We start from the raw sequence: 27,385 nt of genomic DNA on the forward strand, positions 1-27,385 counted from the left end.
TCCGTTTTCTTTCTACATTGCATTATTTTAAAAGCAACATGCTCAAATAAGCGAAACAGATGCTCTAAATTTATTTTTTTTCTTTGCAAGAAATAACACTTCTGTGTGGGACTAAACATCTGATCAACTTTTTCCCAAAACGAAATCATTACAAATATGATCGGGTACCATCTCCTCCTCCAATTTTCTCTTTTTTTCTTGCACAAGGAGTTCTTTGATTCCTCGTGGACAACAAAGAAACGTACAATCCTGTCTGAAAGGAAAACTTGAAACCTAATGTTATGCCGCTGAATAACAAGTTTTTATTTGCTTTTTAATCTCAGTTTTTAACCAAAATATTACTTTAAAATATTGCCGACAATGAATAACTCTTTTAGTTATAACTCTTTTAGTTAATACTCATAAGTGGCAAGGTTGGAAGATAGAACACTTTCACGTTATACGGAACATCCTCTCTGAGTGCAAAGCGTTAGTTACGCATTATTCAACAAACTTTCCCCAACATCTACACCATTACAAATGCGATCAAAAACCACTTTTTTCTTCCTACTTTGCGCATGGAGTTTCTTCGACTCCTCGAACACAAAACGTAGCTTGAAACCTCATAATAAGTTGTTGGCTTTCAAGTTTTGCCTTGTAGTTGATTACGCGAAACCGGCAAGGGTACATTAAAGAGTAGACTGTGTTGGGTGTTCCAAACTGGACAGCAAAGAAGTGCATTAACAAAAACATTGTGCCAACTGAACGGAAGCAAAGGTTCTAACATCGCTTGCTCTCTTTCGCACTGATAGTAAGGATGGCTGAGCCAGTTTTGTTTGACAACTTTGCATTTGACAAGTTTTATATTCTAGCGTGAAAGTCAAAACTTTTCAAGTTCTTCCTTGACAAGTCGCTTTGAACAAAAACTGGAAAAAACAGAAGCTCGGAAAGGAAAATCTTGTCAACGACGATTGCTAGTCGTTTGTACGAGCGAATTTAACTTGTCAAGGATAACACATCGCAGAAATCTTGTTCACGTTTAAACACGAACATGTAAGATTTGTCAGAAAACTTGACAAGGAGAACTTGTTCGTGTACACTGCCTTGCGTTTACAGAGGAAACCTTCTCGAAGAAGCTTGTTGATCTTTTACAGAGGCAAGTACAAGTTGGCAAGAATAAACAGCCATAAATTATCACCACAACCTTTACACAAGAACAAGTAACACGAGTCAAAACACTTGTTCAGGAAAACTTGCTCGTGTGAAAATAGCCTAAACCTTTATCAATGATGACAAACAGTTTTCATAGCGGCGCCTGTGCTCTGCTCTCCACCATCTTTACACTAACACTGGCTGGCAAATGGCCTGATATGGTTTAATCCTGTCAGGTAAGGTTAAGTCAAGGAGAACGCATACATGGTTTACAGTAACCACGTCCATAACCATGCTGGTATCTCATCGCCGAAATAAATATCAAGCACGTATCGCAATGATTAGCTTAACTTTGTCCACTTTAAACTGACTTCCTCTCAGCGCTCAACATCAGCATACACGAATGACCCATTCTCTTCTTTCTGTTCTTTGGTGCCATGGAGGTCTACGTAGAGTTTCAAGAGCTCGTTCGTCAGGTTTGCCAAACGAATCTTGCTGTTGGTTTCTCTAATTTTTTGCTCAGTTTCAAGCTGTAAAAAAAGATAAAAAATATAAACGTGAGGGAAATACATGACAGCTTACACCGATGAACCAGAGGTCCTGTAACCGTAAACATTACACAAATATTTAACAAATCGACCGTAGTTTTCTATCATTTTCTATACTCTTACAGGCCATAAAATGACGTCATGGTTTCACTGCCAAGTTTTAAACATTTCAAGGCGTCATTTTATAGTCTGTAAGCCGAATTTTTGCATATGGGCTCATTTTTTCATGATACATCTTGATCCGGTTTTTTTACTTTGTAGCTGGAAGGCTTACACCTGTCATTTTTAATCCCCCTCTTAGTTATCAACTCTCATACCAACCTCTTTCATTAATTGCTGATCAAAGGCTGCTTCTAGTTTTTCTCGTTCATACAGAAGTTCTTGTTCAGCTTTTCTAAAATGTCAATGAAAGATGCAAATGCATAAGTGATACTGTGCTTTTAATTGGCGATCAATACTGAAGAAAAGTGATGTACTTCGTCCAACAGCACACCAACCTGTCTCCCTTCCCTCCGAAGGAAACTTGTCAAAACTACTGCCCTAAACCAGACTAAGCTTCACACGAATCACATGTACATTTCATCATCATCATCATCATCATCATCATCATCATCATCATCATCATCATCATCATCATCATCATCATCATCATCATCATCATCATCATCATCATCATCATCATCATTCCAGTAGCTCTTAGTTACATGTCACTATTAAAACTTCTATTAACAGACTCAAACATTACCATTACACAGACTTATTCAAAGTTTGACGCTGAGAACCTAAGAGGTAATAAGTACAGTAGAACAAAACTGATTTTTGTCAAACCTGGCCATGATCATCTCTTTCTCTTTCTGCAGCTGTACTTCTTTTAAGTGGATCTGGGCCTTCAAAGCTTCCCTAAAGAACATGATAAGGAAAAGTTAGAAAATAAACATACAGAGAATTAGAATTTCGTTTACGGTTAAAGGTTGAAATGACCACGTGATCATGTTTATCGTACATCTGCCGCTCGTTTTCAGTTTCTCTGTAAAGTTGAGTAGTTTTGCGTTAGCATCAAAGGTCAGAATTATTTGGCACTATTCTCATCTGTGTACTAATTTTTCAAGAAAACAAAACCGCGAATCTCACGTTTGCCGTTTGCCGTAAACGCAAGTCTAAACCTCTCTGTTGACAACAGTGAAATACAGTAGCTATTTTGGTAACAAAATAAACACATGTGAAATCTTTAGGTGAAAGGTTCAAAAATCAGATATTGTCACTGTGATCTGAGCAACTTCCTGAAGCAGTTACAAAGAAGAACTGAAAAACTTATATTCACGCGTGAATGAGATTTCAGCCCATCACTTTGGGGCACTGGTACCGGTGACAGATATTTCAACATCTCTCTGCATCCGCAAGAAAAATGGAATGACACTGAAGGAGCAACAATAGACTACGAGCAGTCCATCGCGCGCTACAGAACTTAGGAGAAGGAAGAGACTGCGCACAGTCTAAAGGAGCAAATACCTCGGAATGCAATAATTGACAAAAAGTTTACCAAGAAAAGTGTAGAAAAAAGGGGAGGTGTGCAGTAATACCTTTTGTCTTTGGATAAATCTCCATCGATTATTCCTCCTGATCTCTTCCAGTCTATGCATTGGCGCAGTCTGTCATTTTCACGTTGAATTCTTTTCAATTCTGCCTTCTCTGGACTTGGAGTTGCAGAAGGCTTTGTGCTGAGTTCCCTCAAGTTACTAGGTGAAACGCTTTGGACCCACAACGCTTCTGCGCTCACAGAGTCTTGAACAGGTTCCTCAGGTGCAGATGGCATCATCTTGTTGTTTTCTACACTTCCAGGAGAACAGCTTTTCACTGGTTCTGGTTCTCTGGTTGCTTTGGTTTCCATATCAGATTTAATTAGAACTAGGGAACGAACAAATTATAATTTAAGATCATCGTCACAGCTTCTATTACAACCTTATAATGCTACAAAAACAAAAACGACATCGGGAGACAAAGCATTTCAAGTTGCGTCTCTGGGACTGTGGAACGGTCTCCCAAATGACATTAGAAATGCTAAGACAATGGACGTTTTTAAGTCCTTAGTGAAAACTCATCTTTTTAGGAAAGCGTATGCTTGTTATTTTTGGAATTTTACAATTTTGACTCTGTGTAATTTTTAGCTTATATATTAGATATGGATTGGATAGTTTTTTTATATTAGTTTTATTATTTTATTATTATTTTAATGTAACTTGTAAGGCGCATTTGAATATATTCATATAGATATTTGCGCCGAATAAGTAATAAATTATTATTATAGTACTCTTAGATGCAGTTGTGGGTGGTTTTGCATTATTTTGCAGTGAACCATTGCCTGCATTTTGCTGCTCTTTATCACTCATCCCTAAACTGTCAGCAGACGACACCCGCGGGAACAAATGTTTTTGAATCACCTTCAGTTCTGATATTCTGAGATCCAAGGCCAGGAAATCTTGGTGCAAATGTCCGTCCCCTTCTAAAGGGTTCCTGAGCTCGTCCAAGTGGTACTCTACACCCTCGTCCTGGGTGTGGCACTGTACCCCTTGCTCCTAAGCCAATCCCAGACCACGGTTGATTTCCAGCTTGGAATGGAGGCCTAAATGGCGGTCTTGATGCTAGAAGCTGTTGTAGCAGTAAAGGATTTTGATTCCATCCTTGAAAAAAGGGGGTAAAGGGGGGAAAAATTGGCTGCCTCGGATAACCAGTTTGTTGCAAGCTTAAGGCCATCATGTTCGCAAGCATTGCCTGGGGATGTTGGGCATGTCCCAGGAAACTATGTGGGTCATTCATTAGGCCCTGTTGGGCAAAGGCTTGATTTGCTTGATTTGCGACACGATTGGTGCACTGAGTTGACTGGAATGGTTCCTTCAGATGAGGATTTTCTGATGGATGTTGTGTCTTTTTCTGCAAAGTAGTTTTCGTTTGGATTGGAGGATCATTTAATGGTCCCTGTTGGGCAGAGAATCTGTTTCCTTGATTTGAAGAATTCTGACTTGGCTGCAACTGGTCTTTTATCTGAGGATTTCCTAACGAATGCTGAATTTCATTCTGTACTTCCTTGGGTAAATCAGTGTTTTTATAGATAGCAGTACAATCCTGCTCACCAAAGGATCTGTTTCCTTGATTTATGGGGGCATACTTTGATTCCTGACTGTTGTACTGACTTGGCTGCGACTGGTCTGTCATCTGAGGATTTCGTAATGAATACTCACTTTCCTTCTGTACTTCCCTGGGTAAATCGGTGTGCTTGTGAGTATCACCCAACAGCCTTTGCTGACCAAAGGATCTGTTTCCTTGATCAGGAAAATACTTTGCTTCCTGACTATTGTACTGGCTTGGTGGTGAGTGCCCTATCGGCTGAGGACTTTCTGATGGGTGTTGTGTTTGGGTCTGTACTTCCTTGGGTAAATCAGTGTTATTATGTAAAGGAGGATGATTCAATAGCCCTTGCTGACCAAAGGATCTGTTTCCTTGATTAGAAAAATACTTTGGTTCCTGACTATTGTACTGCCTTGGTGGTGAGTGCCCAATCAGCTGAGGACTTTCTGATGGGTGTTGTGTTTGGGTCTGTACTTCCTTGGGTAAATCAGTGTTATTATATAAAAGAGGGTGACCCAATAGCCCTTGCTGACCAAAGGATCTGTTTCCTTGATCAGGGAAATACTTTGGTTCCTGGCTGTTATTCTGGGTTGGCTGCACCTGCTCCAACACCTGAGGATTAAGCGATGGACATTGTGTTTGCTTCTCTACTTCCTTGGGTGAACCAGCATTCTTATGGAAAGGACGATCACCTAATGGCCCCTGTTGGACAGAGTGTCTGTTTCCTTGATTAGAAATAAACTTGGGCTCCTGATTGTTGTACTGACTTGGTATGGGTTGCTGTTTCGGCTCAACAATTTCTGATGGATACTGGACGTGTTTTTGAACTTCCTTGGGTGAATCAGTGTTCTTACTATGAGATGGGGCACTCAATAATGCCTGTTGGGTGGAGGATCTATCATCTTGACTTGAGAAATACGTTGGATCTTGATTGTTGTATACTGATCTCAGCTGAGTATTTTCTGATGAATATGATGTTTTCTTCTGGCCTTCCTGGGAGAAATGAGTGTTCTTAGTACAAGATGAGTCATTCAACCCCTGCTGGGCAAAGGATCTGTTTTGACTAGCATCATGAGGCTGTTCTTGATAGATGTATTGGGTTGGCATTGATGATCGTTTTGCCTGAGGAAATTCTGGTGAATACTGTTCGCGGATCTGATCTTTTTTGAGTCCATCATTGTTCTTAGTAAAATAATCATCACCATTGCCAAAGGAACATAGACCCATATCGCTGAGATGTTGACGTTCCGACGGCAGTCCACTGCTTGCACCATCTCTATTCTTGACATTTTCAGCTTTGTGCCCATACTGACTACTTCCTTCGTCTGTTTCATCCAGTGTGTAGACATCAGTTTTCCCACCCTCCGTTTCTTTCCCTGTGTGGCAAAACATGCAAGGAGAAGGTGGTGAATGCTGTGAGTATAAGGAACCTGCGCCTTCTGACTGACTTGATTCTGATGCTTGTCCTCGTGTAGGGCTGCCCTCATGACAAAACTGACAATGTTGCTGGATCGGCCTTTCAGGGGAGAGTGAACCAAGGCTGAATGAGTCACTAGCTGTAGTTTCCAATTCACTTTGCGAGCTTTCCTCTCTTCCTGGAGATGACAGACCACCAGAAGAAAAGCTGGCCTCACATGGGCTGTGTTCAATCCTCTGGGCGCTAGGAGGTGAAGAAAATGTCACAACATTTGCTTTCGGGGTTTCTACCTGACCTTTTACTTGTACAAAATTTCTGTGATTTCTTGATAAAGCTAAAGCAGGTGAGTGATTTCCTGCAGATGGTTTTGCTGGCGTACCGTCCACTTGAACTGCACTGCTGATTGGTTTGTCTTTGTCTTCCACCTGACATTTGTCCAGACATTGTGCTGAGCTTGACTGCCTTAAATCTTCAGAAACATAATTCCTAGAAATTAAAGGTAAACAGAACAGAATCCTTGTAAATCTTGAGCTTCAAAGTCCCCCCTTTCATTCTGGAAGTAAGGCAATGTGATAGAGGATGTAAAACTCCAGTAGGTCTAATGGGGGTCTGATGAAACTGGAGAGCCAAAAACCTTTCCCTGAATTTATATTTTCCGTTCACGTACATGCATGGTTACAGAAACGTCAGCTCTTTATTTATTTATCTATATTATTTTCTCCGCCCACGTGATGTGGTCCACTTCATACCAGTTCTTGGTTCATCACTTAAACAGAGAAAATGGTAGCCCAAGTGAACAGACATTGTTTCAGGGGTTGCTTTCACAAGAGACCAGTGGTGGCACTACAAAATGCCATCTATTTATTTGGGCTAGAGAAAGGTCCTATAAAACTTGTAACGATCTATACTTGGTGGAAAACCTGGACCTTACTTCTGCTTGTGAGGTATTGCATTTTGGACTTGCTTTGAATTTTTATTACTTTAGTGTTTTGTTTCCCTTGGTTTATAGAATTTGTGTTCCGTTGCTCACAGAATAAACTGAAATCTTTATAAAATGGAACAGTAATATAAAACTTGTTACTCCAGTCTATCCATACATTGATATGTATAGCAACAATCAACTTCCATACCCATTTATCTCTTTGAGCATCCAAGATGAGCACGGAGAACCCTCTGATCCAGATGGGAAAGCAAACGTGTTAGCAGGAAGACTGGCTACTTTCTTGACTATTTCCTGAATCTTACTCATGAGCAATTCTTTGTTGCTTTCTAAAAAACAAACAACAATGCCTTAGAGAATGGACCTAGTTAAATAATGACCTTGATTGTCATGCCACAAGTCTCGAGTCTAAGCCCATCCAACCAAAACTAAATTTTGGTGGTTTTTCACTGGAGGACACATTATATGTCTGGATGAAGCTGGGCAAACATTTGTTGTTCGTCTGGTTGTGCGTCTAAAAAAAGGTAGACAAACTATCTTTCGTTGTTCATCTTGAACGACACACAATGGAAAACAGTTCATCCAGATGAATAATAGTCTTGTGCTGTCTTTACACTAGAGACACATAACCAGATGAACAACGTTTGCCCAAGTTCGTCTAGACAGATAATGCATCCTCTAGTGTAAAAACTGCCATTGCTGCACCAAAATAAGGCACAAATTTTCAACTATTAATTTCAAGGCTGACCTAGTTTCCAGTGCATTCTTTTTTAAAATGTCTACAATATGTCTCAAAAGTGCTCCTCGAGTTTTCATTTATATCATTTGTACGAGTACCTTGTCCACTTGCATCGCCATTTAATATTATTCCTCCAGGAGATGACATCTGTCTTGATGCAGAGCATCGAAGCTTCCACAGAATCATTCTCTCCTGGCTTTCTGCATCAGACATTTGGCGATGAGCCCGATCCACCTTCGGGTAGTCTCTTCGTAAGAGTCTGTCCTTCTCTGTAAAAGAAGTTACACATAACATTCAAATGTTTGATGGAACTTAAGGGGGCAATTCACCTAAACGCCATTTTTCTGCAACTTGACATAGCTTTAATGGCAATTTCTCGTTCACGTTTCAAGCAATCCAAAAACCCTATCATTATCCTGTGAATCTGTGTTGTGGGGTATTTTGTAAATTTTTGGGTGATTTTTGGATATATTTGGAAGGAGTAGTTTTTTTTAGAAGGATTTGTTAAATTAAGAGAAATAAGAAATATTGAAGATTTAGTGAAGTTTTAATATAAGAATTTGTATTTAATAATATTAATAGACGGATACCAAGTTAGTCCACTAACAACCTGGGGTGCTCTTGCGTGGGTATCAACTGTCTGTTGGTGTTCCAAAAATCATTTTCTTTCTTCTATCCCTTCTTAAAACCTCTTTAAATTTCATTCAAATTTAGGTAAATTGCCCCCTTAAGGTGGCTCACAATTAACAGTTTTCAGAGCTTTCTAGCACTTACATGTACTCTTTGACAGATCAATACTATCATTTTTTATCAGTTGATACTACAATAATGGTATCAAACAATGCCTTGTTGTTGGTGAGCAAGTCCTGGTCAATTTCTTGACATAACAGGTTACCAGAGCAAAAGTATAACCTCTTGAAGGCACCCCTTATTTTGGTTGTAATTTGTTATAACCCAAAAACACATTTGGTGACCTCCATTATTTAATTATGGAACTGTGATCAGCATGATAAGATACAAAGTTTTGCAAAGTTTGAAAAAAAATTGTTGGGAGTGGTTCAGAGCCAACTGAAAGCTCTTTGAGTTAAGACGCCACCTATACACCCTGCCATCAAACAAAAATCTGATTTTATTGTACTCAAATTTATTTTTTATAATTCATGCCAAAGCCTAAACCCAGGCACCAGCACTAGCCTCCACCCTCCACAAAAAAAAAGAAGCAAAAAGCCTGGTCTGATAGAATAAGCCTTGCAGTAGTGAACCATTCACAATCAGGCAATCATCAAATAGTGGATATTGTCTGATGTAACACCAAACTCTCAGACCTAAAAATAATAGATTCTTCTCCAAAATGGCGGCCGAAAATTCAAATAAGTTAAAATTAAAAACGTATACCAGCACTAGAAAGAGCACTTTTACTTTCGTAACCCTGCAAAGTTTCAGCATATCAGGTGTAATATCAGCTGAGAAAATGTTCGTTGAAAAATGAAAAATTTACAGACGTTTGTATGACTGGGGGTACGATGTACACCCCAAGTCATACAAACGTCTGTAAATTTGTCAAATTTCATCTTACATTTCCTACACTGATATAACACCTAATATGCTGAAAGTTTGCAAGGTTAATAAAGTAAAGGTGCTCTTTCCAGTGCTGGTATCAGTTTTTCATTCAGTTCAATTTTAACTCATTCAAATCTGTTACCGCCATTTCTGAGAAGGGTCTATTGGAATGCATGGCGGTCAGTAAGGAGAATTAACAATAAAAATCTTGGGAGTGAGAGGGTTAATCATGCTGGAAAATTTTCAGATAAATAAAGTCAAATATATTTGAAGCATCCTTTAGAAAACAAGTGTTTTTATAAATGTCAAGTACACTACTTACTGTCGAGAGGCAAATCACTTGGATCCTCCCCTTGTAATCTTTCTTTAGTCTCTGCTGCATATTCCACAGTAATTGTCCGATTACCTATCAAACGTCCATGCAGAATCGACACTGCGTCACGGCATTCGTTTAGGGTACAAAATCTTATGAACCTACAACAGCAACATTACATGTAAAATTACTAATAATATATGTAGCAGCACAACCAACAAAAGTTGACTTATTGATTGCCAGCGAGCCTCAGTAAGCCAGCACACTACAGTCAAACCTGTATTAAGCGGCACCCTCTCTTAAGCGGTCAGTTGTCAAAGTCCCGAAAATTGCTTCCCTTAATTACTGTAATCCTGGTCGTGGTCACCCTATACTAACTCCCAATGAGCTGTTTCTATTGTCTTGACCTGTTTTAAACGGTCACTTTGTAAAAGGGTACCACTTAAATATGGTTACAAATAGCGTGCCAGGCAATTGTATTTCTAATAAGCTGCACAATCGTGGCGTTAATGTTTTACTAGTCTGTTTCAATACCACGCTCTCATTTGTCATACCATTTTATTGCCAAACTTTCTTAACCAAGTAAGTGATGTATTCTGTGCAACCTGTATTAAGCGGTCAACCTGTATTAAGTGGTCACTTGGCCATTCCCGGAGAGTGAAAGCTTAATACAGGTTCGACTCTGGCTCGGGAGATTGTGCAAGCACTCCACCTGTTATTGATGTTAATTAAATTTCTTCACTTTACTTTACTGGGGGTATGTTTGTCTTACGTCAGATTGATTTGAAGGTTTGCATGGAAGATTAAGATTAGATTTTAAAGAGGTTATTTGATATGAGCCTTGTCCTTGTGCTGCTTTTCCAGCTTGGATCAGGCGCAAGTCCTGCCTGCAGTTGACAGCGTTGAAAGATTATATGCTGTATTTCTCTGCTTGGATCAGGAAGGAAACTGTAGTACTTATATAAATTTATCAAAACAGGACTGGATGACAGTAACGTCATGTTTATATCCGCGTGCAACTGTGTGAAGTCATGTTTATTCTGTTTACAATATGTAACATCACATGTATCTGCATTTCGAAAAAAGTCATGTCAGTTCAATGCTTCAATAGCATCTGTATATCCAGCTGAGGAAGGAGAGGATGGACGTGCACTGATGAGGTACAAGGATCTCAGGTTCTGTTTCCCAACAGGAACATTGATCGCAGGCTTAATTTCTTGTCATAAAAACTCAACTATAAACTACACGGACATATAAAATATGCAGATACAGCACGTGGGTTGTGTCAAGTCCACAATGGTTATGTGCTTTGTCACACTGTCATGCCATCTATAACGACCATTGGTAATGTCCCAGACAAACAGGACAAAAAAAAATTTATCTCAATGGACAAAGTACTGATTGATACTCCTGTAGTCAAACCAATTCTTTACAAGAGCATTGCAAACTTAAAAAAATATCATACAATGAGACTATCACTGTTGAAATTGTGAATTTCAGGTTGCCAAACAGTTCAGCCCATGCAAACATCCAAATATCAGAGTTTAAGGATTCAATAAGTAAACGGAAGCCTACTCAAAGCCAAGGGACAATTCTGATTGGTTATAAGCAATAGCCCTTTTCACGGTTAACTCTGCTCATTTGAATTACAATGAAATCTAGCATGTATGTTAGGCAATTTCGGGCTATTTTGTAGTTTTAGCCCGAAATTGCCTCGCATCCATGTTGGATAACATTGTAATGCAAATGAGAAAAATCAACCGTGAAAAGGGCTATTGCATACAAACGCATGTAAAAGCTGCTGAGCTCTCAAGCCTCACATATTCAATGTGAGACTTGTGTAATTTGGATGACACATCATGCTGTCATGTTGAAATGTGCAGTTCCAGAAAATATCCATACCCACCATATGGAAGGTCATTGCAAATTCCAAGGGGGAGGGGTGTCTTAAATGTCAACATTTTAGAAGCGAAGTATGAAGCTTAACTGGAATTTTCTGGGGGGAGGTGGGTGCAAAACAAAAAAAACCTTCCATGGGGGGGGGGGGGGATATGGATATTTTCTGGAACTACACATCAAGTCTGAGTTTCTCATGCATAGGCATTAATTTTTGTAATTCAAATGGTTTATTGGAAGAAATGTGATGGTATATTTTAAGCATGTTGAATAAATGAGAATGATGTATTATTTATATTAAATGAGTGACACAGGCATAGTCAGAATAAAGAAAGGAAATCTCAGTGCCTCTATCAGGAGTCGAACCCAAGACCTTCTGATTACTAGTTCGGATGCATGCTCAAGAGAAGAGCAACTACTTACTACATCCTCATCTGAAAGGAATTTTAAATGCTGTTTATAACTTACATCTTTTCTTTTTTTCCTGCAGTCTGAGTTTGGCTTAGAAAACGATGACAGTACCTTACACTTCTCATCCACAAACAACCCAACTATCATATTATGTGCAACTCAAAGTTTAATCAGTAAAAATAATTTCAGAAATTAAATTTTGTGGAAATTATATGACATTAGACTCATGAGAAAAAAGAGAAGCAAATTTTATGTTTGTGGAAATTTTCTGAATTTTTGTTCATCTTAGTTTCAATAAATTCTTATGGAAAGTGAAAGCTATCAAAAATGTTAAAATAATATATATATATTTTTTTGAATTTTTGTTCATCTTAGTTTCAATTCTTATGGAAAGTGAAAGCTATCAAAAATGTTAAAATAATATTTTTTTTTCACAAAGTCCAAAATTCTACTATTAATATATTTTAATAATCAACACCACCCCATTCTTTAAAAAAAAATTCATATTTTTGTGAGGCTGTTTCACGTGACAGCAGATTAGTTCCACCCTCGTTTGCGCGCGTACCACGTGAGACGCGCGGTACCTAAGCAGAGAGTCACGCGGGTTTACTCGCGATTCTCTTTCGTGGACGCCATTTTACTCGCGCTTCAGAGAAGGCAACAACTCCCAAATACTTTTAACTTGACACAAATATTACTTTTGAACTTTTCAACGGAAGGGAATAATTGAACGAGCAGCTTGAGAGGGCAACAGCGAAAAGAAACATGGCTATGGATCCCAATGACTCGATAAATCCGGATCGTTTTTCCGCCATCTTGGAAAACCAACGCGCCATCATGGTCAACCAAGCGACCATCCTTCACAATCAAAACAAGATCATGCGAGGCATGGAGCAGCTATTTTCCTTCTTCCCATCTCTGCAAGCTTCCCTCCCAGCCCAAAGCACCGCGGCTACACCTGTAAACGTCGCTCCAATTCCTGCCATTCTTGGTAGCAATGAAAACTCGCGAGTCGAGCAGCCACCCTCCGCCGCCGTACAACTTCCAGCTGATCAGGCATCTTCCGTCTCACCTTCCCCGCGCGTGGAAAACACAACACCCATCAACACCCCGACAAGGCCTCAAGCCCCGCTGAATACGAGCACGCCGCAGATGGTTTCGAACACAGCGAAAGCGGATTCTTCGCCAGGTTCTGACAACGAAACCGATGTTCCGCCGCCAGCGATCGGGCGAAAAGTACTTCCCGAGTACATATCTCAAGAGGAGCTTGCCCAGATCAAGTGCAAGAGCTGTTCGATTGGTAACTTCGCCGTGCAGTTGTTGAGGCATATTTTCGACCACACTGAATTGGAAAACAAGAATTGCACAGGGACGCGAGGGAAAGAACCTGTGGATCCCGACCGACTTCGCTTCGTGAAAGAGACGGTGTATGATGTGTACGCCATCACGTCCGATGACAAAATTAACACTTGGAAGCACTGTATCAGGGCAATCGATGAATATTTACGGCGACCGAAGCGAATGGCCAAGACAGGACTCAGCAAAACTGCGATGTTTTAGACTGAATGTTTTATATCTTCAGTAATTGTTAATTGTGGATTATATCCTTGAAAATATTTCATCTTGCCTTTCAATCATTTTGCAAATCCACAAGAAAGGGGAAGGGGGAAGGGGGGGGGGGGGGAGGGGGAAGTTTGTCATGTGCATTTTAAATTCATACGGTGCAACCCAGATGTAACGAAACCCTTTACAACGAAATTTGCAGTGTAGTATGTATGTGACGAACGATATTCTTCACCTGCTGTAACAAAATCCCATTTATTTCCAGCCGGCTAAATGTGATTTGTTCACTGTGTCTACCCACTTTTGTCTCATCCATTCTGCGAAGTTCTCAAAACTTCAAATTAATTACTAAACAAACCTTGACATAACAAAGACTTTGGTCATTTCCCCCACAAACTCGTTCTAACAGGTTTTTGTTCATACCAGATGCAATTACAATGTAAAGATTTATTTTTTCAGTCTGTCAGCACTTTGTTATATCAGGGTTGCACTTGTTTTGTAATCAGTTTTGTCTGGTCAGCTGCCTGGTTGTAAAAATTTGAAACCTAATGTAGTTTAGCCACAACAAACTTAAATCGCTGACACCAGAAATTCCTCAGTTCTCTAATATATTACTTCAGTGAGAAATATCCCAAGCTGAATGCTAATAAATTATCTTCGGGAAGATCTTAAATGAGAACGCCATTGTGCCAAGCTGTATTAAAAAATTAATGAATTGTTAATTTATTACCTGCAGAAACTGGATTAATTTGTCAAACTTTTTAGAAAATAATGAGCAGGGCTGGTTGTTTAATACAAAATAAAAAATATACTGAAGATTTTCATTCCATTTTACTGCTAAATGTCCCTAGCAGTCTATAGTAACAAAAGAATAGTATTTCCAGGCTTAAAACTGAAGTAGGAAGTCAAAGCAACTTCACTGAATTCTTCATTGAAAAGGTTTGATTCAAACTTTTAATCATGGCACTAATCTCATGTTAGCTAAATCTTCTTTGCAACTGTTATTTCCATCATCAAGCAAGAAATCAAACTAAAACAACTGGGCCCTGTTCAAAATCAATTTTTAAAACATTCAAAATAATATTCACAAAGTTATGCATTACAGTACATCCGGTATAGGAAATGATGGAGACGCTTGCCGTGGACATAGTTTTTGAAAACTACTGTATACCTTCTAACAAACAAAGGCTTTGACTAATTCTGAGGGAAATCATGCCTGTTACAGACCTTTGCCAGTCGATTGTCCTTCAGTGTGGGATTCACCTGGAATACACCCAGTTCTTGCTCATACAGAGAGAGATTTTATCAATAATATTGACTGACTCGTCAAAAAAGTGTAATTTTATAACCTTTTCTCTCCTAAATATTTTACACCATTTAGGGTGCCAGGAATATTTTGTAATTAATTTGATAATGATTTTTAGCTGATTAAATAAAACCAGAATGGAAAATGAAATTTGAATATTGACTTCACTGTGTTTTGATAATGATTAATCTGCTCTTTAAAAATAAATTACCTGTATTCAACATAAAACTTAGTCTGATAGCCCAGTTAATTGTCTTTTGATTGAAGGGCTTGGCAGCATAACCAACCAATGGTACATTTTAGATTACTTTTGACAAACAACTTTGCATCTTTTCCTATGACTCTTACTAGAAAAATTGGGTTAGTTTTTGGAATAAACCCTGTTATTCAATTTTGAATCTGGTGTCTTGTATTACTGGAGGATATGAGATTTTGGGGCAAATTTTTTCATTTGGCACGAGTCAACAGCATGCCACCACTCAATGGCGTCTAAATTTGCATATCACACTCTGGTGTGAAAGGAAGGACGGGCTTGCCCTTTTAGAGCAGAACTTCTTGTTTTCCATGTTTGAATAAATTCTTTCAACGAGTATCACGAGTATCACAAGTATCTGGACAGTGGTGAGGAGAATATACCAGGGTCATTAAGAGGCGGAGGCCGGGGATTTCCCCCAGTTACTAAGAACGTGGCCCCCGGCTATTTTCATAGGAAAATAGAAGAAAAATAGAACCAAAAGAAATTCCTAGCTGTTTGATTCCCCACCTACTTGTTGTATTTATCCAGCAACTTGAAATCTTAGTGACAGCCTGCATACAAGTTAATAATGAGGATTTGAGGGTAGCTGCAATTTGGAGAATAAGTACTTGAGTGAGTGGAATAAATGAAGAGTGCAGTATTATAAAAATTATTAATAGAACCCTTGGGGAGTTTTATGCTTTATCAATACCACTGCATTTTCCTACAAAGCAACTGTTAATTTTGTGATGTTCCTTCTATTCTTACTTAAAAATTATTTTCAAAAAAATAAAATGTTGCAGCTATGTGTATGTGTGAATTCCCAAAACATTTGGACGATTCAAGAATCTTGTTTTCTACAAACAATTTATTTACCATTTAACTTGCGATACACGACGTTGATTTTTCTTGTGCATAACGGTCTTCTTGTTCCTCTAGTTGAGTCTTCCTTTGTATACACTGTACTCACCTTGCACCAATGTGGCCCAGGTTCGATTCCCAGACTCGGAGTCACATACATGTATGTGGGTTCAGTTTGTTGTTGGTTCTTGTCCTTGCTACGAGAGGTTTTTCTCTGGGTACTCTGGTTTCCCCCTCTCCTTAAATACCAACATTTCCAAATTCCAATTCAATCTGGATTATTGTCAAGCACTTTATCATGAGCCTCTGGCTTGGGAGATTATGCACTCTCCTTGTTGTTGACATTAAATAAATTACTTAACTTTACTTTATTTAGGTTAAAAAAGTAAGATTTTACAAAAATAGAAATATGATACATGATTTTAAGTGAAGCCAATGAAACTCCTTAAGGATGACAGTAGTTTACTAGATTTGTTCCTACAATTGGTTCTGAGCTGCAGTGTTTTGAATTTGTTGTAGTTGTTCGCACATGATCTTTGGAAGGCCATATTGAAGGTTACACATTAGTCAAACTGTGACACAACTATTTTGAGATGGCTAGTATTTCAACCAACCCACTGCCCTTAACGCCACTTGAGATAGTCATTGTACAGTTGCTTGGGCACACAAGGTTACCACCATTTGCCTGGAGAAGAACTAATTAGTGATAATGTTTCAGGGACAGCTTTTGTTGATAACTGCTTGGGGGATAGCTATAGTGTAATGGACTGACACACAACATGTTCTAAAGCCATAGTGATAAAACTACATTTTACAATCAGTTACATATACTAGACCAACATACATTCTCAATCAACAGATTGCAAGAGATACACTTTAATAAAATTGTTGTTTGTTTGATTGTTCGATTGATCAAGATTTCAATTTTTGTTTTCTTCGGCATTGCTCTGATAATACCTTGAAGTTAGCTTTCTTAATGAAGCAGTGCAATCAGGCAGTCATCAAAAGATTGAAAGAACTTGTAACTGAGGGAAATTAATAATATTATTGATCACCAATACACAAACTAATACTAACCCATACGTATAACTGCCGTCTCTTTGTGGTTGTAAGTGAACATCTTGTACACTACCAACTTCACTGAATAAATGCACAAGCTCTTTCTAGGAAAAAAACCCACAAACCTCAAAAATGAGAATTTGACATACGTTAACAGAATTTTCATTCCACTTGATACCTAACTCCCAAGATAAAAAGCCACGAATATGAAAAGTTACAACAATATACTACAATGCTGGCTAGCAACAACATGTATCCGAGTAACATGCATTCAAGGCAACCAATGTTGACTTTTTGGCAGCTGTCAATCAAAAGGTAAAGCCACAACCATGACATGGGTGACCCACACAGCTGGATCTCCAGCACTAACTGTGTTTCCACAGCATGAAGCCACCGACAGTATGCCATTAGACTCCATTTGTGTGAAATATAAAACTACAGCTAGACGTCAGGCAATCCGGTGGACTGGAAGAATACACTGTATATGACTGGACTCTATTTGTGTGTATTGAACAACCCTCAAAGCAACTAGGAGAACTGCTACCCCTCCCAGTACAGCATGCTAGTCCATCAAAGGGCTCTTCCCAGGTTGATGATAGATAAATAATGTGGAGCAAAGTTTCTTTCCTAAAGAAACAGCACCACAGTAGAGGCCAGGGGCCTATTTCTTGAAAGTCCCGGTAACTTACCGGGACTGATAAGTATATTTTTAAATCTTTTTTCGCCGATTACACAATGATTACAGACATGGTACTCGCCCAATGTTTTCACAGAATTATAAGATTTTAAAATTTAGCATTCACAGCTAACAAAAATTGACCTCTGTCAAGAAACATTTATAAATCATCACAGACACTTACCGGGCCCAATAAGTTACCAGGACTTTCGAGAAGTGGGCCCCAGGCCTCAAACCACTGAACTTCACAAATGAATCTGATATCCAGCATACTAACTATGTGTACTACACCACAGCACCTCAACAATCAACCAACCAATCAAATAAGAGAGTAAAAGTTACCTTGGTGATGTCATTAGGTAAATGTCCAACATAAATGGAGAAAAGCTTTCGGCGCCACCTGCAAAGTTCCCGAGGTGACATGTTTCTTGTAGTAGAAGTCCATGCAGAGTCTATACCGTCATCTAGAAAATAAATTGATTTACGATTATTTAACAATTATCCTGCAAAATGGCGTAGAATATCACCCGATACATTGCCGACGAGACTGAGGCCAAGTTGGCTAAAATCAGGCAATATTCCGCGATATAAGCTTCAGAGAGTAATAATTGCTTTGTACTCCCTATTATATTTTTGCCTACCAGAGAGAGGAAATTTCTTGAGGCACTTTGCTAGCTCGGTTTTCTCAGGTAGTTTTCTCCATCTCTTCAAGACAAGTCGAGAACTCTGTTTGCGAGAACCAATTGAAGAAAATACTGTTTGTTCACCCCAGCAAAACAGACACACATGTCGCGCTAACTAAAGTCTGTCAATTGTTGCTGATAATTAAGGTTTTTTCTTGAAATCCCATCAGCACATCACAATTCTTGTTTTCACAAACACTCAACAAAAGAAAGCTGTGTGTGACTTGACACTTCAAATTTTCAAGTTTTGAGGATCAAGTGGCATTGATTGGGTTACAAGTGACTGCAGTCAACTTACATTTGACAACAGCACTGTAGTTTGGTAGTCTGAAACTCCTCTTCCTCTTATTTTACCTGATGTGGATGGACATAAGGCAATGTTTGCCCATCGCACATTTCCTAAAGTAATTTTCAACTATCAGCTGTATAAAACAAAAGAATTCTCACCGCTGTCTGATAACTGCCACTCGTAACTTTTCCTCTGCTTTTGATTCAGGCTGTTTTCAAGCTCAGGGTAGGATGCTGTTGGACTTTTTTTCCTATCATCTTCACTGCCACTTCTTGTTGGCTACAAAGAATATTATTCCGATGCAATGCATTGACTACACTGTAAATGCAAGCTGTTCAATTTTATAACACTGTTAAATAAGGTTAAAGCTGTAATAATTACACTATCAAACTTGAACATGTATTGACGTTTGTGTTGCTTAATTCAGCCACCACAATGATGGTTGATACTAAACACTGAACAGACAACAATCATGTGCTGTGTCCTAGGAGAAAATATTGAAGTTTGCTTTGATTACACTTTGTACATTTTAACTAAATATTGAAGTTTTCTGATTCCAAGAAAACTGATTCCATTCAGTACAAAACAACCCCATCTAGCAAAGTCAGCCTGAATGCACCTCCAGTATGACTGTAAAAGTCTGCATTTTTCAGGCCAGCAAGGGCAAGGGTGAGGAGAGTGCAGTGTGTGAGTCATGCCCCTCCCGTTGTGCATGACTCGCCTCACGCTTGCCCCCAGTCACCTGAAAAATGCAAAAGGCTAATGCCTCTTTTGCAGGCTACTCATACCGAATACCATAAACATTCCTAAAATAATTCTCCTGCTCATAGTTTTTGCAGTTGCACTGTAAATGTATTACCTGTACCTATGCAGTACCAAGAAAACATATTTGGTTGATTATGAATTTATTGAATGATCACATGTATTTCCTCTCCAACAATATAATCATGCACTTACAACTTCATTCCTGTTTGTAGCCTGTCTTGTTGCAACTGAATTCAAAATGTCAGGACTTCCTTTAAGCAGTTCTAGCAAGGCTTGTTGGAGCTCTTCCTTGCCTTTGCCTGATGACCCAGCAGTAACTAGGTCATCAAGGGTCGGCATTTTGGTCACAGTGCTTTGTTTGAACAGTAGATCATGATCACCTAAAATTTGGAATTAATCAACACAACTTGTCACTGACATTCACTACACAGCTTACGGAAGAGTATTTGGCATATTTACATGGAATGCCTGCAGGGCATGACGTGTCTAGGTTTCGCAGATTGATAAAACTACCCTTGCTTATTATAATGGAATAGTTTGGACAGATCGCGTTATGTTGTTTCCCTTGTGTTACGTTACTTATGGTTTTACCAGAAATTTCGGAAATTCCATTACAATAACGTAAGCGTATCAATGACCTCTTTTCGGTCTCACATCGTGGTTCTAAAACTGTCAAACAAAGAATGATTCAGGAACTCTCCAATTTCCACCATTTTAAATGTCGAGTGCCTCTTAGAAGTTATTCTTTCGATTTACTGCTTCAAAATGGTTAATTTTCCGTTTGAAAACGGCACACTTGAGTCCACAACATATTAACAATATGGCCGCCACAAATTTATCAGGACAATAGAATTTGATACATGTAAAAAGAGTTAATAATAATATTGAAGGTGCAGATTTCGGGCTACCAAGAAGAAAAAAAAATAGACAAATTCGGCTAATGCGTGGTAATTTGTCACGCGACCTGAATTGGGTATAACATGTAAACAACTTCCAAGTATTGATGAAGAAATTAATCGCCATGCCTTACTACTGTTGCGCTGGAGAGTGCTATAATAGTTCTGTTCGAAAGGATATTTCCTGGCATAATTTACCACTTGATTCACCAACCATGCTTTCTGTTTGGATTAAGAAAATGAGACATGATCCTCAATATTTCAAGGTGAATCGGCATGCTAAGATATGCGGTGAACACTTTGTGACTGAGGACTTCGTGAATCCATACCCTGTAAAAAAGCGACTTAAAGATGGTGTAGTACCTTCTATCTGTGCATGGAACAAAGATAACGTTGTTCAAAAACGTTGTTCTGTTACGGAAAAGCTGGAGGCAATCAGGGCCAAGGAAGAGGAAGAAACCGACACCGCATCCAAAGGAGAAGGAGACGTTGTCACTAACACAAACAGTGACATAACTTTAGTTTCCAGGAAAACACAGACGTTTGAGGATGACATGTGCACTACCTCTGATGACTATGAGCGAATCCCCTGCTCACATAAGTTTTCTGTAGCTCATTTGCTTTCAAAGTGCATCACACCTAAGATAGAGGAAAAATTGTTTACGCACTTTACTGGATTCAGTTCTCATGGTGAGTTTATGAACACGCTGCAGTTTGTACTACCGAACCTAGATAGAAAACTGTTAATCTACTGGGATAGTGAAGCTAGAAAAAACAGTGTCATTGATACAGAAAGATTGTTTGATGGTGATCTTGATGACCCAGATGATATTAACGATCAAGAAGAACAAAACGAGTCTACTTTCACACGTCCTACAGCACTTAAACTGGCAGTAGAGGATGAGTACCTTCTTGTTTTAATGAGACTTCGAATGGGTTTGACTATCATTGATCTAGGAAAAAGATTTGGTATCAGTGAAAGTATGGTTAATAATATATTCCTTACCTGGATTAACTACCTGTATGTGACACTTGGAAGCCTCAAAATATGGCCACACAGGGATAATATTTTGCAAAACGCACCTGTGGAATTCTTGGAAAAGTATCCGAATAACATTTGCATTATTGATGCAACTGAACTTAAGATCGAAGTTCCAAGTGCACTTAAGAAGCACAGTGAGAGTTACAGTACATACAAATCTCACACAACATTGAAATGCCTTCTTGGCGTTGATCCCAAAGGTAGAATCATGTTTGTATCTCAGCTTTATGAGGGATCCATCAGTGATAAACAAATAGTCGAGAGATCTGGTTTCTTAGATATTCTTCGTAAGAAACTAACAGTTAGTGAAATAAAGAAGGGGGATTCTTTAATGACTGACAAAGGTTTTGATATGGATCCAGGATGAATTAAAAAAGCTTGACTTACATTTGAACATTCCCCCCTTTTTAAAAGATAAAGTTGGATTTGAAGAAGATGATGTTGTCAAAACTCAAACAATAATTATTATTGCAAGGCATCGCATACATGTGGAGAGGGCAATCTGCAAGGTCTGTAGATTTCAAATATTTCACTCAGTCATTCCTGTATCTATGTTTGGATGCATTAACCAAATATGGACTGTGGCTTGCTTACTTTCAAATTTTCAGAACCCGGTTCTTGCTTGATAACACAACAATTGCAATTCAATTTTAAAACTTTTTTCTTAAGGTGCAGAAAATAAAGACAGCACTCCTTTTCTATGTAACACATTTTCACTAGTGTGTAATTGACTACCTTTTTTTAGACACTAGTCATTATTATTTTATGTAGAGGAGGGAGGGAAAAAAGACAAGTAGGCAAAAGTATTTTTAGAAGAATGGTTAGAGTAGGGACCCTATTATTCTAATAAAGAAATAGGGGTCATCTTTTTTTGGCTCTGCCACGGGACTTGGGCTTGCAGTTTTTTTATCTTCCAAAAAAGAGAACCTCCTTTCCCCTGTTCATAAGTAATGACCAGTTCCTTACCGACAGAGAAACAGTTCTTGTCATAATAATATTACTAGTTTTGTGAGTTATAACCACTTTCAGCAAATACTGTTACTATTTACTTCTTGCATTAATCAAAGTGTACTTAAGAATAAGAGTCAGGTGTGGTTAACTAAAAAAGTAATGGTAATCATCGTTTCGTGAACAGCTTTCAACTGTCTTTGCTTGCACAGCAATAAAAGGAAGGGCATAATTGAAAAAGAACTTCTTGAATTTAGGAAGAAGCTTGTTTTCCCAGTAGTCAGGATCAAAATGGATTCTGTCTACACACATTTCATTCGAGTCAGACAAGTAAACACAAAAGTCACACCATGGTAAACCAGTAAGGGCCAACTGTCCTTGTACTTGGGTAAAATAGGAGTGACTTTTCTTAAGGTAAAAATTAGCCCCACTTTTTTCAATATAAAAGGCTGGGTCTTCTGCTGCTTGATCAATAGTATCTCCTTGTTTGGAAAAAGGACACTTGACCTCCAGCAATCCGTATTTACTGCTTGATGATGGATCAAACACTTTCCCATCTGGGGTGGCACCAAGGAAAGGAAATTTTGGATGTTCAGAAATCCCAGCATCAAATACTGCAAAACCTGGCACTTTTTGTTTCATGTTTTTGGAATATATTGTTAGTGCAATCTTCTCCTTTCCCTTGCCATGTGTAACAGCCCTCACATTAATATTTTGACAAATCTTTCGCACAAAAAATACTTTTCAACATTGAATCTGAGGGCCTGTGGATTCTTGAATATACTTTCCCAAAATTGAATGCAGTGAGCCTGGTCTTATGCTGATTCAGCTATTCAGATGATTCTCCTTGTAGGACTGTTCCCCTCTCTAAGACATGAGATTCTCTTTCATTTATGATTAGATTGTCAACAAAAAAAGCAGACAGTTCAGCTTGATTCAGCACATCCAGGTCAGACAAATCAAACACAGTATTATCTGTGATACAATTTTCCCTTGTGTGGTTACAAGCAAAGGTTATGTTTGGTAGACCAAAGTCTTGTAATATTGGTATGTCAGGCAAGCACCAAGGGTAACATTGGACCAAATATTGTATTCATTAATAAACCTGATTCTTGATCGCTCAATAGATAAGAAAATGGAGGGGTGTTTCCTTTCCTTTTAAAAAGCTAACTTGGTCCATCAAATGGTGCATTAGAAGTCCTTTCCTTAGAGCAGGACCTCTTGCATCATCCTTTAACATCAATACTAAATAGTGCGGGTCTTCACTCTTTTGTAGCGATCGATAGCAGCGAGCTTTTACGTAAAAAACACCAGATCCCTCACACGTGTAGATATCATAGGCATATCCTTCACGAAAGAACTTGTAGCTTTTTTCTCCTGCATTTTTCTTTCCTCCCTGACCAAGCCAGTCAGAACAAGTCAAAAGACTAATTTTCGGGAAATTTGTCAAAGTTTTTGACCTATTTCTAGTCTCATAATACAAACACGAACAACACTGAACATGGCTGCGACAACAAATGCATGGGGCCGCCATCTTGATGTAAACACCCAATTCAAATCACGTGACTTTTTAGCTGAATGGGTCTATGACAAAGATGTTGAGCCCATTTGAAGACAGTACACCTGCTGCCCTCAGGGCATCACGCGTAACTAGTAGCGTATGACATTTGAGTCAATGGTTTGTAGAATGTCATGTCAAATTATAAGTACAGTATTGAGAAAACAAGAGAATTTATGGGATTTGAAAATCAAAAGCAACACAGTACAGCAACTAATCATCTCAACACCATCACTCTCTTGGGATGATGGAGACACTGTAGTGCACACGAAGAATTGGTTAACTGATAGACAATAGGCCTTATCACAGTTTTCGATGCCATTCTGACTAGTAAGCAAACAGGCTTGAAATAACAGTGTTTGTATGGAAATCCGATGTCAAATAACCTTCATAAAACATCGCTTCTGAAAAATTCATGAATTGGAAACTTTTGGCTCTTGGAAAAGGATTTTAAGAAAAAAAATTGGAGGCATGTAGCTGTGACAGAAAGCGTCCAGTCGTGTTTTGAACTTTCTATAAATTTCCCTGTATTTTTTCCTGTGAACTATTTTTAGTAGCAGTTCACAGCTGGTTCCCTATACGAAACGTAGTCTCTTTTTGTTAATTTTTATTTTAATTTGTTGCAAACTAATGTTGCCGACAAATCCGACTAAAGACACCCCCAATCTACCTAGCCGCGGAAATATACACTCAACATACTCAACGCACAAGTAAAACACGTTAATTTAAAACTTTCTGTTTAATTTTGTATTACTATTGTTATGGTCTTAATTATTTCTATTATTATTGTAATTTTTTAGCATTTATATTCCACTGTAATTTGTTATAAGTTCATTTCACACTGAAGATGGCAGAGGCAAAATGCATGGAAAGTTCAAAACACGGCTGGACGCTTTCTGTCATAGCTACATCCCTCCAATTTTGTTCTTAGAATCCTTTTCCTAGTGCCAAAAGTTTCCAATTCATGAATTTTTCAGAAGCTATGTTTTATGAAAATTATTTGACATAGGATTTCCATACAAACACTGTTATTTCAAGCCTGTTTGCCTACCCGTCAAAACGGCGTCGAAAACCGTGATAAGGCCTATTAACTGTCTGCCTTACAAGGTCATTTACAATGAACTGCGTCAAATATCTCGATTGGGTCCTCTGTACGCGCTAGACTATAAATAGCAAAACTGCTCCGCTTACAAGCTTGCTTTTGACACAAAATGTGTTTTTCTCTGGAAAGTAATCTTGTGCTGGAATTCAAGCTTATATGAAGCAAATACAGAATTCAGCACGATTCAGCACCCAAATGAAGCTCGCGCACATCCGCGCACATGGCAAAAAATACCGAGAACTGAGCTTACCGCACGCACCAAATTTGAGCATAGCCAGATAAACGATTTAAACATTTTTACAAAAAGATTCCGCTGCTTATTTAGTACTTTACCTACAAAGTAATTTACTAGTTATATTTACCGGGATATGGAAAGCTCTGTACAGCTCCGGAAAGGCCAAATTCAACGAGTCGAAACTGTCACGCTGTCAACCGAACTGAGCAAAGCAACCAAGCGTTTCACAGGAAGTGACGTAACGACTATGCGCTATGCTATCCCCAAAAAGCGCTGGACAAAGAGCGGGAAGGTACTCAATGGTTTCCATTGAAATGATCGACCTTTCAGGTAAGTTTTAAACGATATTTTGGCCGTCATGGCCTTTAGCGATAAAGCAACCCTTAAGTTTTGGCCTTTATAAATAATGAAGCAATGACTGTCCCCAAACTGAACGGGATCATGCTTAATATTGGCGGGCAAACTGTCATGTATGAGGCTGCCGTGAAATGCTATAAAGTCTATCGAATTCATTTTCAAGTTTTTGTTTAACACATTAATGTTAAATACTGGATGAAGTTCACTTTAGGCAGAAATGTGGTCGCAGAGGAAAAGCAACACTTGTGTCTTTGAAATGGCCAGGATCAGCCGATCAGGCGAAGTCAGCCTAATTTTTACAAGTGTTTATTTCGGTTGAAAAATTTACTTTTTCTCTGCTAGTCTTTCTGGAAATAAAACACCTAATTCAATTTTCTCCTAGATAAGGAAAGTTTTGTAATCTTCACCGTCTAGGATGGTCGAATCACGGGCAAACAAATATTTTGGCGTGACAGAATGCAGACAAACTGATTTTGGCGTGACAGAATGGCAGACAAATATTTTGGCGTGACAGAAATTTTAACGCACTGTACTTTCTCAACAACAACAACAACAACAACTTAATTGGGTTAAAACACAATTACTGGTAATTTGGTATATCCAGTATAGTTTACATTGCGGCCATTTTGAAGCTGACAGTCGATGAAATACATTTTGTACTTGATTGGGAAGTAGTAACCTGAGTAAAGACCAGTAAACAGACATTGTTTTATGGTGCCATCGCTGGATGTCTGTTTACTCAGGCCAGAACTTGGGTGCCTCGCTTGGAGTGTTGAGCTATCCAAATTTTGCCGTCTACAGATATTTGGATGAATGCGAAAAAAAAAATATAGACTGGATTTGATTGGTAAAAATTGGATTTGTAAAACATGGAGTGGATTTGAAAAACATGGATTTGTAAAATATGGATTTCTAAAACATAGCTGGTAAAATTTTATAAGTTAAGAACGGCTCACTTTTTTTATTTGATTTTTATTTTATAATTTTTTTATTTTATAATCATGCTAAACACATAGAGAAAACATTATGTAAGTACACCATAACTGCCCATGTGTAGTCTGTATCAAAACATTTTGTATGCCGGATTCAACACAGGTTTTATTGACAATGTAAAAACTGGTAAGAAATAAAATAATTTTTGTTACTAATGATGAAGGGAAAGCATCCTTGAGGAGTGCCTTCCTTCCAGATTTCATGATAAACATGGGACAAATAAAGAAATAATTTATTAATATGACTGTTTCTTACTTCAGTGGAACCTCTCCTTACGGACACCTCTTTAATACGGACACCTCTCTATTACGGACAGTTCACTTGGTCCCTGAGAGACCGAAATCCATATACTTAAAGCCTACTTCTCTAAAACGGACACCTTTATAATGCGGACACTTATCCCTGTCCCCGTGGTGTCCGTAATAAAGAGGTTCGACTGTATTTGTTTGTTTACGTACCAATTCATGTTTTAGAAATCCCTATTTTACAAATTCACTCCATGTTTTGCCAATCCACTCCTTGTTTTACAAATCCATCGTTTACAAATCCAATCCTTGTTGTACAAATCCGATCCAGTTCCTTTGTTTAGAATACGCCGAACACCTCTACTCCCCTAGTACCCTATCCGCTAAAAATTACGATCAGGTTATTTCATTAAACACAACGAAGGCAGTAAAACGGATGGAACGAGACTAGAGACGCTTCTTTGGTATGCAACCCAAGTGAAGATTAAGGTTAT

The 27,385-nt window shown here is 38.5% G+C and overlaps 3 protein-coding genes and 1 pseudogene across 5 annotated transcripts; 2 read left to right on the forward strand and 2 right to left on the reverse strand.

The window, feature by feature from the left end:
* On the reverse strand, positions 1–25,541 carry LOC146472024 (uncharacterized). 3 transcript variants are annotated; one of them, XM_085120579.1, is made up of 13 exons: positions 25,424–25,541; positions 19,711–19,895; positions 18,909–19,029; positions 18,121–18,242; positions 17,121–17,206; positions 9,781–9,932; positions 7,997–8,167; positions 7,350–7,488; positions 4,118–6,705; positions 3,260–3,584; positions 2,508–2,579; positions 2,001–2,073; positions 1–1,661 (listed from the first exon to the last, which is right to left on the reverse strand). In XM_085120579.1, exons 2-13 carry the CDS (start codon positions 19,852–19,854, stop codon positions 1,509–1,511), a joined length of 4,146 nt encoding a protein of 1,381 aa, XP_084976705.1. In that variant the 5' UTR covers positions 19,855–19,895; positions 25,424–25,541; the 3' UTR covers positions 1–1,508. The 3 variants fall into 3 exon arrangements, with proteins under 3 accessions (XP_084976705.1, XP_084976703.1, XP_084976704.1); XM_085120577.1 differs by having other exon boundaries at positions 19,708–19,895; XM_085120578.1 differs by lacking the exon at positions 25,424–25,541 and adding an exon at positions 20,775–20,913 and having other exon boundaries at positions 19,708–19,895.
* Positions 12,498–15,097, forward strand: LOC146472025 (uncharacterized). The gene has a single exon (XM_085120582.1). It carries the CDS (start codon positions 12,844–12,846, stop codon positions 13,636–13,638), a length of 795 nt encoding a protein of 264 aa, XP_084976708.1. The 5' UTR covers positions 12,498–12,843; the 3' UTR covers positions 13,639–15,097.
* On the forward strand, positions 20,537–21,824 carry LOC146472026 (uncharacterized). Its single transcript, XM_085120751.1, has one exon. It carries the CDS (start codon positions 20,537–20,539, stop codon positions 21,818–21,820), a length of 1,284 nt encoding a protein of 427 aa, XP_084976877.1. The 3' UTR covers positions 21,821–21,824.
* Positions 22,096–24,533, reverse strand: LOC146472027 (uncharacterized; annotated as a pseudogene).
* Positions 25,542–27,385: the final 1,844 nt, after the last annotated feature.

Source organism: Pavona decussata, unplaced genomic scaffold, assembly GCF_977016875.1.
Source record: "Pavona decussata unplaced genomic scaffold, jaPavDecu1.1 SCAFFOLD_102, whole genome shotgun sequence".
NCBI lineage: Eukaryota > Metazoa > Cnidaria > Anthozoa > Scleractinia > Agariciidae > Pavona > Pavona decussata.

Bases quoted from the DNA above. Each gene is read 5' to 3' on its own strand.
- LOC146472025 (XM_085120582.1), top strand. From the start codon at position 12,844: ATGGCTATGGATCCCAATGACTCGATAAATCCGGATCGTTTTTCCGCC.
- LOC146472024 (XM_085120577.1), bottom strand. From the start codon at position 19,854: ATGCCGACCCTTGATGACCTAGTTACTGCTGGGTCATCAGGCAAAGGC. The intron at 19,030-19,707 runs GTAAGTGCATGA...TATTCTTTGTAG, and splicing joins CTACAAACAGGAATGAAGTT to CCAACAAGAAGTGGCAGTGA. The intron at 6,706-7,349 runs GTATGGAAGTTG...TTTAATTTCTAG, and splicing joins ATGCTCAAAGAGATAAATGG to GAATTATGTTTCTGAAGATT.
- LOC146472026 (XM_085120751.1), top strand. From the start codon at position 20,537: ATGCCTTACTACTGTTGCGCTGGAGAGTGCTATAATAGTTCTGTTCGA.